The sequence below is a fragment of the Haplochromis burtoni genome, unplaced genomic scaffold, assembly GCF_018398535.1.
Source record: "Haplochromis burtoni strain Fernald_Lab_line unplaced genomic scaffold, NCSU_Asbu1 Contig_796, whole genome shotgun sequence".
In the NCBI taxonomy this organism is placed as follows: Eukaryota; Metazoa; Chordata; class Actinopteri; order Cichliformes; family Cichlidae; genus Haplochromis; species Haplochromis burtoni.
Window position 1 is genome coordinate 120064 of NW_024583157.1, and position 11322 is coordinate 131385.

At 39.1% G+C, this 11322-nt stretch overlaps 1 protein-coding gene across 1 annotated transcript; it reads left to right on the forward strand.

The window, feature by feature from the left end:
- The first annotated feature begins 5952 nt into the window (after nt 1-5952).
- LOC121812762 lies at nt 5953-9998 on the forward strand. Its single transcript, XM_042215688.1, has 2 exons — nt 5953-7691; nt 8131-9998. The coding sequence occupies exons 1-2, from the start codon at nt 7482-7484 to the stop codon at nt 8776-8778; spliced, it is 858 nt and encodes a 285-aa protein (XP_042071622.1). The 5' UTR covers nt 5953-7481; the 3' UTR covers nt 8779-9998.
- Nucleotides 9999-11322: the final 1324 nt, after the last annotated feature.

Here is an 11322-nt window from a genome sequence, read left to right on the forward strand (position 1 = left end):
CAGCTGTGCCTGCACTTTCCTCACTCTGCAAAAATGTCAGTTTACATTTCTTTTATGTTTATTTATCTCTATCATTGTTCCATAGTGTCTTTATAGCACAGTTTTTCACATATAATGGCAACAACGTGGCAATAAAATGAATCATGCAGCCATTCTTTCCCTCGTGTCACTAATCCAGGCTTGAATAAAACACTTCCAAATGTGTTATTCTTTGCATACCCTTCTCTATCCATTCTGGAAAGCCAGAACTGAAATACTAACAACTTCCTCCTGTTAAACCTGGGGAGGAGGTCCATTAGTAAATACGAGGGGCCACACCGGATGGCAAGCGCCCTGATACTTGACAACGGCTGGAGGCACAGGAGCTGATGGAGCCTTGTAAATATTTTAGTGTGCCTAATGTAATGTTTACTCAGGCTGTGTCCACCTTCCGCCTTTCACTCCTACCCCACAAGAGTCATGCAACAGTCAACTTTAACTACTTACCTCATTTTATAATATTTGATGGTTGACTCCTGAAGGAGAAAGGTCAGAGGTCAGGGTCACATATAAAATTGCATTCCTGAAGTTGTAAGTTTTAAATTGTATCAAAAGTATAATTTCAGCTTATCCAATGAAGTTGAGTTGTTTTAAGAAGTGACACACCACATAAAGCTTTTTCTCATCTTCAGGTTTACTGCAGTAAAAATATTTTTGTGTTAGAATGTTTTTTTATAGACTATTTTTAATGGGACTTTTCTGTTAAGAATAATGCAGTTTTCTTATCAGATATAATTTGTTTGTACCTGCAGGGTGAAATATACTCAGGCCCAGTGAGAGCAAAAATGGTTTTGCCAAAATCATTTTGCATGAAGTATGAGCAAAACATCTGGAGCCCAAAACAAACCAAAATGGTTACAGAATTTTAAATTTTAAATATTTTTAATATAAAAGTGATCAAAACAAGAGCCAGAATTTGCAAATTCAAAGCAAATTCTAGTAATATAAATTCACAGTTTTACAAGACTATGTCCAAAAGAACAGCTTGTCCAAAGGCGAAAATATAAATTATTCCTCAAGGAAACATTTTAATTGAGCATTGTTTCCATGTACTACACTTAGTAACCAAATATGTACATATCACTGTGTGTGCAAGAGTGATTCCAAACACACCATGAATTAAATTCAGGTATATTTTCCTAAATGCAGTTTTACAATTTTGAGGCTTTATCTTCATCAACCAGACACACTGACTCCTGACTTTTAACAAAGAACAAACAACTTCTGATGTACTGCTTGTCTTTAGAAGTTGCATAAAGTCTGAGGCCTGGCACCATCACCAAGCCTCAGGCTCTGTCTCTTTGAGTGACACTTAGGTGTAAGGTGAGAAACTCCCTGAAATAAATATGCTCTTTGTGTCAACAGCATCACCTCATCTGCCAGAATCCAGATATGTTAAACCATCGAGCAAAGAGGGATTTAAACAGATTTAGCAAAGAGCTGTTACAGTATGCTGATGGAAAGAGCTCTCAGGTAACATCAGCTTACCAGAAAACTACGACCAGTTTTTAAAAAAAAAGAAAGAAAAGAAAAATGCACACACCATATAGAATCATCTTAGAGGAAATGAATGCAATCGATTTCTGCTTTTCAAGTTAGTTCAAATTGAGCTTCCACAAAAAGGAGGCAAAGGGACCTAGAATGATCTTTTTCTGATTGATGCTCATTAATAAGCTTTGCATTGAACCATTAATCTCGTTGGTAATAAATAAATCAAACTGGCTAATTTCTTTTCTATGCCAAGGGCACGTGAAATTTAGCTACACTTGTTCTTCTTTGCATTGGTTTTGCATGCAGTGTCTGCCACATAAGCAGGACTTTGCTCTAATAACTACCTCTATAAACAAAACTGGTTAACATTTTGAGAGATAAGCTAAACTAACTTATCATACAAACAAGGAGGAAGGTTAAACAACTAGCTGAGCTCTCTTCAAACTTCAGTACTCCTTCAATAACCTATAATCATTAGTATTATACACCGTAGCTTAAAAAGGTTAAAAAAATGTTTGTTGCAGTTTGCGGTTTAAAGGTGTACACATTAACGAGACTAGCTGTTTCTCCCATTTACAACCCTTTATGCCAGTCTATCTATTTAACATCTGGTTAATAGAAAACGGAGAATCGTGAGTCAGACCGTGTAGCAGTCATGTAGAAGCCATATGACAAGATAATAAATATCCAGTAAAGGGGAAGTAAGTGGGTAGAGCCATCTGTCACACTAGGAAACAACAATGGCTCAGAAATCATGCGTTTGTCTGCAGCGCTGATGTTTGCTGGTGGATGTGAACTTCCCAACCCCCACATGTTATCTGGTGACCCTGTGAAAGGAAAATGGCAACAGGCAACAGAAATAAAGACAAGAGACCTTAATCCAGCTTGGTTAACGTTAGGCTCTTTTGTGAATTTTTGCACTGTGTAGGATGTTATGTTCATACCTGAACTGGTGATTGCTATGAAACCCCAGAAGGCCAGCCCCTCATTGCTTCCTTGCTCCCTGGAAACCAACACTACTGACTAAAATACACACTTGCAAAATCTGCATGCAAATAATATAACATCCTCAAAAAGTATATATTTAAATTTGCTGTTAATATACTGGAAACTCATTCATTCATGCATTCATTCTCCCAACTACTTGACTACTGGAGTGAAGGTCCACCCTGAATAGGTCACTACTGCTAGCACAAGGCGACCAGCTTTCACACTCACATTCACATCTATGCTTAATTTATAATCACCAAATCATCTAATATACATGTCTTTTTATAGTGGGATCAAAGGTGTTCACTGAGAACTCATGCAGACACAGGGAGAACATGCTAACTCCACACAGAAAAGCTCTGGCTGGCTGGTGGATTTGAATCCAGAGCCTTCTTACCTACTGAAACTCATCTAGACAACATAGACAACTGCTGCAACTCACTGCAACTCCCCCTGGCTTCTGCTCCGCGGCTGCTGGGCGAGCCCTCATCTGGGACTCTCCTCAGCTCTTACTGGAACAGTGGCGCGGCTGCCCCTCTGTTGGTCTTCCATGGTCTCTTGTGTTCTGGGGGCCTCTGGATGTCTGGAGTTTTGATCTCCTCCATACCCGCTTCACACCCTGGAGGACGGGGCTGTGGCCCCCCCACACTCCCTAGCAGATCATTACATGGAGAAACCTTTGGAATGCAAGCATGCTGATCCACACAGGTATGCACACAGGTGTACACATGGGTATTCACAGACGCGGACTAAAGCTTTCTTGGCTGCTGCCTCAAAGCACACTGTGCGCTGTCTATCTTGCGTGCTGCACAATATCGTTTATTATTTAGTAACTATTGATATCTATGACTAGCTAGTTTATTGTGATGGTGCTTTGTTTTCTCTATTATTATGTTGCTCTTTGTTGTTTGCTGTCTCCTCTGTTTGTTTTTTTTGTTTGTTTGTTTTTTTCTCCATACAGGTGACCCAGGAGTTGTTTATTTTTCCCCCCCCTTCTCACCGTCTCTTCTCCCCTTTGGTTTTCTTTCTCTCTCTCCCCCTCTTTCTCTCATTCATTCCCCCTGTCCTATTTATTAAAAAAAAAAAAATGACAAAGGATGAACTGAAGCTCTGCCATCACGTAATGTCGCATACTGCTGTTTCTGATGTCATTTTATAAAAAAAAAAAAAAAAAAAAAAGACAACATAGACAACAACAACCACAATACCAAAGATGTAAATGTGATTTGAAGTTCATATGATATCCAAAGATACAGAGCTTCATTATAACATAAATAATATTTTTAACTAATGTAAATTAGTGAATACTAGGTAAGTTCTAATTCTATAAACATCCATCAAGTTGCCAGTGGAATGTTTAGGTTTATTTTATCTTTATCACTTAGTTTTATCTTTGTGAAAATTTCAAGACCAGTCAGTGTAATAAATAAGAAAATTAACATTTATTAAAAACAAGACAAACAAACAAACAAACAAAAAACCCTCAGTGGATAACTTTAGAGTATTCTGCAGACACGTATCGGCCAGTATATTTCATGTAGCTCCCCAGTTTAACTGTCAATTTGTGCAAGAATTTCTGCTTTTTAACAACATTTTAAAAGATAATGTGGACATTTAACTATGTTTTTCTTGCCTCCAAAAATTCTGATCAGCAATGTATTGAACACATTTCAGACATATCAGTCGCTTTCATTAATCTTAACATGTTTACCTAATGTTTGAAAGATCACCTGGATCACTTTCTCCTAAGGGTCACAAAACCAATCTATAGTCCAGCCTAGTGGACTTAGTAGGTTGAAAGTGATAAGCAACTATGTCTGGTGTTACTAAGTGCAGTCACAGAATTATGACCATTTTGACATATGTCTCTAACAGTAAAGAGAAGAAGAGAAAAGCCTCTGGCCCTAATTATTAAAGATTGTGGTGCCAATTGGTTAAGCTCCAATTTTCTAACTGGACTGCAGCACGATTAAGACTTTAGACTATTATTCCCAAATCAAAAACAAGTTCTCACTCTCAGAGGTGGAGGAATCTGACTCTCTAACACAAATGTACAGACACACTGTCCCACACACAAAACAATCCATTTTATGATGGCGTTTACCACTGGCAGTGGTCTGCTTCCTGTCAACCCTCTTGCCTCCAATCCCCCAGCATGCACACACTTACACAGAGGAATGCAGACAGCCCACACAAAGTTGACTGCCACCTGCCTGTCCCTGACCCCTTCCTCTCCTGTTTTACAATGCAGGAGGAGCATTAAATTGCCTTGACCCCCCATTCAACTCAGCCAAATTGATCCTGAGGAGTGAGATGGATAGGATGGCGAGTGAGTCAACTGACTGATGGGGGAACAGAGTTCAGTTTACATGGTGGCTTCCTTCTGGTCAAGGTAAAGTAGCTGGTTAGTGGAGTGAATATCAGTCACACTAGCCTGCTGTCACCAACTTTATGTTTTAATGGAGTAACTGGTTGACCGAAGAGTGAACTGTTAGAAGTCATACAGTATTCCTTTTCTCTCTTTCTCTCCTCCTTTTCTGTTTAAAGCCAAAATCAAGCTATTGGTTAAAGATTGCTTTTTAAAAATTGACTATGAAATGTTCACATTTTTATTCTCCACTGACAAGAATTGTGGTTTACATGAATCTGCAAAACCAGAAAGTTATCAACAGATTTCACGAGTTCCAGGCTGTGTTTAAAGAAGTTTCAGACTTTTTCAAAGAAAACTGTCTTCCCTGAAGCTTCTGCAGCATAACCCCCATGTCGCCTGTATGCACAGTGTGTGCCAGTCACGTTTTCCTTCCAAAATGACTCCAAATATGTCACTTTCCACAGAGTTCCTGAATTTAAAGTAGTATTTTTCTTCATTTTTAAGACACTTTAATGACATTACCTCCTTACTTTTTATCAAAAAGTCTACCTATACTAACTTGACAACCATTTCATCTAAATTCATTACTAATATTGATTACTTGTGCTTATAGTTACTTACTATAATAAAGACAGAAGGTACAGGTTGTTTTTAATGTTTATTATTAAAAAACGGGCTTCAAAGACTTCAAAGATACTTGATATTGTTGTATCCAAGTATTTAACAGTGATGTATAAAGTATGATTTGGATAGTTAATGTTTTAACTAAAAAAGGTAGGGTTATTGTAGTGGTATGTTAAATATTAAGCACAGTAATAAAGATTTACAGTAAAAAAGGAAGTTAATTCTGAACATATGGTTTATTACACAAAAGCTGAATTTTATTTTGTGTCACTACGGAAACAAGTGATATATATATAACACTGTTCCAAAATTGCAGGCAAAGTGAATGGTTTCCCCTTTTTATCCATTACATTTGTAGGATTTTACTCCAGCATATTTTATTGTTTTTCTAAGGAAGCAGAGGAGAGCAAAGCATAAAAGAAACTGGGGTAACACCTGTTCAAGTAATCCAGGACTACACCCACTGCTTCCCAGAAATGTGAACATATCATCTCATACTTTCCTCTGCATTTTTTTGAATTTCTTTTTTTTCCTTCCACAGCTCTAGTCCTCTACCCTCCTCTGCCCTGGCCTACTCACCCCTTCCGGGTGGATAATAGAGGGCTGAGAGCAACAGCTGCACTCTCAGTGCCCCAGGAGGAAGCATAGAAAGGGTGGGTCTGCAGGAGAAAGGGGCAGTGAAAAGGAACTAAGAAGCTGAAAATAAATTCTTTCCACATGAGTAAGGGATGGGGGATGGAGTCAGTCAAAAGGTCGTTGAGGTCACACGTCACCTGCAAAAACTACCACGCCCACTGGAGAAGATGTGAAAATAGCAGGATAATGTTAATTACTGAGGGGGTCAAATAAGCAGGAACTCAATTTTACATTTATGTAAAACAACAAAACACCTTCAGTGTTTTAAAATGGGAGACTGAATTTAAAAGAGTTTGTCACACTTGAAGACGCTACATCCGGATCAACAGAATTAACTTTCTGTGATATCCTTACCTGAATAATTGGGCATGCATCAAGATGCATATTCACAATAATCATGTGATTACAGTTTTTCTCCATTGGTTTGGCTCATTTCTTGAAACCGAAATTACATTCTCAAAATAACATGGACAAACCTCCAAACCTCTTGGCAAATGTTCACAACAGAATGGCATTTCTCATTCATTTTATCAAATGGCAAATGCCTTAGTACATGTCTCAATTGTCTCAGTGCATCTTTGCAAATGATTAAGTACAAGTAGCCTACAGTTATACAGCTAGCCCACATTTAGCACATTTTCCAAATGAATAGATCTTGTAGATCTAAACTGATTAGTTGATTCTCAGTCTAATGATCATTCCCTCCAAAACATGTCAGCATGATTTCATTGTGTAAGTACTCGCATGCACAACTGTCTGTTCAATTGTCAAAATTGGTCAAGAACATAATACCATGAATACCATATATGAATTTCTTTGAATATTTGATAAATTGATGACAGTCATTGACAGTCAGGTGAAACTAGACTAACGAAGGGGGAGTGTCACACACAGGTGTGTTCCATGATTGTGTGCTGCCAAACACAGATATATAGAGCCTGACCAGAGCCAGTCCGATCTCTGAACATGGATAGACAAGGCCAAGCAAACGGACAAGGGGAAGCTCTTCCTCAAGGAAGAGGAGGAAGAAGAAGAAGAATAGGAGGAGGACTGAGAATGCGTGGTGGAGGAATAGGGGGAAGAGGCTGAGGTGCGCGAAGACACTGTGCTGTCCCGAATGAAATTCGGGCCACAATTATAGACCATGTCATAAACCATGGCCTCACAATGGCAGAGGCAGGTCGTCGAGTGCAGCCTAATGTGCCTCGCTCTACAGTCTCCTCCATCATCCAAACCTTTCGCAGGGAAAACAGGTATGTACTCTATGTAATCTATGATGGAGTTATATGTTGTATAGGACAGGGCACTGTGCGTGCAAGAGATTTGTAACATGGTGATAGCAAATAATGCCATCACATTGAGACAGATCCATGATGCCATCCTTCAGGACAATCATATATTCCAGAATATAAACACAATAAGCATCTCCACAAGAAACCGGGTTTTGAAGAAGCATCAGATGACAATGAAACAAATCTACAGGGTACCATTTGAGAGGAACTCTGACAGAGTGAAGGAGCTGCGCTACCAGTATGTAAATGTAAGTCAGTTACTGGTTGTCTCTCATTATAACCTTACCTGTAATCACAGTAAGCAGTAGTTCACTTATTTGGTTTCAATACCTCCTTTACCTGATTTCAGAATCAGTATTTTCTTCATCTGACTTCAACAATTTCAACAGAAAACTGCAGTTTACTGTATGATACGATTCTCATTATAATCCTTATTTTGTTGTCTCCCAATCAAATCTATCTAATACTGTAGGTTTTACTGTAACATCTCAGTAAGTCATCAGTATTTCCCACTCCCCTTTCTATCAAATACCCCTGCAGTACTTCCTCATAGGCCTATCACTAGTTTAGAACCACTGGAGTAGTGGCCTGTGGTATATTGAACCTGTTGGGGAGAACATGTAATTGTCTAACTGTAGTATATGACTCTTCTGTATGACTGATTTTACGTTATTTACTCTATTTTAGAGAATAATGGCATTGGAAGGACACGAGACCCCTCACATCCTGGTGTTCGTGGATGAAGCTGGCTTCAACCTGGCCAAGGGCCGAAGACATGGCCGTAATATTATTGGCCACCGGGCCACAGTGGATGCCCCAGGTCAGCGAGGGGGCAATATAACTATGTGTGCTGCCATTTCTGAAAATGGTGTGGCCAGTCGCATCCCCAGTCTTGGCCCATACAACACACACAAGCTCCTCATCTTCTTGGATTGCCTTTATACCAATTTTATCCCTGAAAATGAGAGAGGTCTCATAGGGCCTCACCTACCCATTTATGTAATTGTGTGGGACAATGTCAATTTCCACCATAGCCCACTCATTAGGGGCTGGTTTGCAATGCATCCAAGGATGGTCATGGGGTTCCTACCACCTTACTCTCCTTTCCTCAATCCGATAGAGGAGTTTTTCTCTGCTTGGAGGTGGAGAGTGTATGAGCATCATGCTCAGGATCAGCCGTCCCTGCTCCATGCTATGGACGCTGTTTGTGACAGCAGCAGAATAAAAGCACGTATACAAATAGAACAGGACACAGAACAGAAACACACAACTTTTACAGAAAAAATATTTACATCATGGACAATAGTTACAAAAACAGAGTTATTAAGATTATAGTTTTTTTTTCCAATTTTAATATTTCATTCATGAGTTCATGAGCCTGTAAATTACAGATTGTCTAGTTAGCTACAGGAAACAAAAAGAAGTTTGATCAAATCTTATTGTATTCTTTATTGCTACAAGATCTATGTAACCCCACTTCCTTGCTAGGCACAGGGCATGAATTTTTACAAAGGCCGTATGGGGTGCCAAAAGGAGGAGGAGCCATAAAGAATGGATGAAAGAGATGAGGTGGGGGAGAAGTGGGGCTGTGACTGACAAGAACCCCCAACCTTTAATGAAAAGCTGATTTCATGCTGAGAGAACAGAGTAAGGAAACACTTGAAACCTGTGAATGTTCCAAGTGTTGTGTGAGTTTGTGTAACCTTAAGTGTGTAGGAGGAACTGGAAGTGTTGGCCAAGCCTGTGAAAGGTGTTAAATGTTTTTCTTTTCTTTTTTTTATTCTGTGAAATAGGGGGGATTAGAGCAGGACAATGCAGAATAGTGAGCCATTGTTTTCCATTCCCTGCTCTTTTTACCCCCCCCGCGCCAGAGGAAATATGGTACAACCTCGATATTTATTTGCATACATATATGGTGTGAACTGATCTACTCTACAAGCTTGTGAGCAAACACAAACACAAGCTTGTGCCAGAAATGTCTTTTCTGGTCACATGCTTGTCCATGTCCTCATATTTCACATATTTCAGCAAGGCAAATCAAAAGCAGAGACCAATAAATACATATCAACAAAAACAGTTTTTAAAAATTTCTGCTTTTCAAGTTTATAAAAATAAAAATTGAGTTCAGCCTATTTAATATTTTTAATTAAACACAATATTAGATTTTACAGTGAAGGACATACTCAGGCCATAAAGAGCCACTTGTACATCTCATGCACAAATCATTGGAAATTGACATTTATCACAATAGCCAACATTCTGTCCATATGACAAGTAGACTGAACATACTGTTCTTAACTAATTTGGGCTCTGTTGATGTAATAAAAAAGATGTAATATGGCTAGCAATTTCAGTAGAGTCAAACAGTGTGCGTGTCACCCCCTAGGGGTTGGTATGAGTGTCTCTGATGCATTCACATATGCTACTTGTTTGTTTGTGAGTCTGAAACTAAGTAATCCTCACTCTCCCTCTTTCTCTATGCTCACAGAGCCTGTATTAACATTAGCGGGACTTATCTCCTCCAGTAGCTAACTTATTACTCTTCTGTTTGTTACTTTGTATTATTGTAGGGTCTTTACCTTACAACATAATGTGCCTTGAGGCAACTGTTGTCGTGATTTGGCGCTATATAAATAAAACTGAATTCAAAAATTGAATTGAACTGAATCTGGGTATCTGATGGCTAAATGGCATATGTGTTAATGCAGGCGCAGGTGTTAGGTCTTATATCAGCTGACCTCTTAGTACAAGCCTGCCTTCTGGAGGTATTTGGCTGTGGCCTTTGTGCATCTTTATCATGATTCCCATTGGCCTGTAGGAAACTCGGGTACTTGTAGCTGTTTTACATCTACCATTTTGCCTTCTAGCAATTCCACACATTCACTCCACATCACCATCCCTCTCTTTGCAACCATTTGGCCACACTAATCTCGTCAAAGTAATATCTTGATATCATTGCTGGGAATCCTGGTCAGGCACTTGATGGTCCGATTGCCTTAGAGCAGCCATCTAATGTCGTTTTCCACAGTCCCACTGAGTTCCCGATAAATGTTATTAATGCACTGTTAGCCTTGTACAGTACCAAGCATTCTAGTATCCATGTGTGGGACAATGAGCTGGAGGCTTTCTTGTAGTCATTGCAGGCAGGACTAAGGTTGATTTTCCTGATCTTAGTCCTGGTGTACTGCTCTATTAACCAGGGGCTGGTGTTTTTGCCTTTTAGTGTTATTCCCAATGTCCTTCTGAGCTGTGCTTGTGTATTGACTCATGTGCCTGATCAGCTTGGTTGCAGTGAAACCTGAGAGGAGCTTCCATGTCATGAAGAGGTAGGTAATTGGCTGGTAGCTTGACTTTGGATACTTCACGATTGGGCTATTCTACCCTGTGTTACTCAGCCTGGATAAAACCTGCTGTTAGCATGAAAAGTCATGGATTTTTATTAGCTGCAGAGCTTTATAATTGGATAATGTTACTGATGGGAGTGGATCTTTTTAAAATTTGATCTATTTCTAAAGTTGTGCTATCAGAAGCACAATGAGTCAATAAATATAAAATAAAATAAATATAAAGTCACAACGACACATCCTAGAGTTGGACCTAAGTTGCCCTTGTTCACTGAGAACTCCATAGAGCTTTAGAACTGAAGATGATTCACCTTTCAGCACAGTATATAGTCAAAGACAATACTGCAGTGGCTTCAGGAAAATGCCTGGCTGATATACACAGCTGAGATCTTTTCAATCTATAAAGTTTGAAAAAGATTCAAAAAGATTTTCAATTCAAATCTTTTTGAATCTTTTCCAAAAAGATTTGAGGGATTTTTCAAAAGGAATTGAATAAGTCATCCAGTCTAAGTCTGTAGAGGTCCAAAGCAGCAAT

Coding starts and splice junctions, on each gene's coding strand:
- LOC121812762 (XM_042215688.1), top strand. CDS start 7,482: ATGGTGATAGCAAATAATGCCATCACATTGAGACAGATCCATGATGCC. Junction 7,692..8,130: donor TGCGCTACCAGTATGTAAAT/GTAAGTCAGTTA, acceptor ACTCTATTTTAG/AGAATAATGGCATTGGAAGG.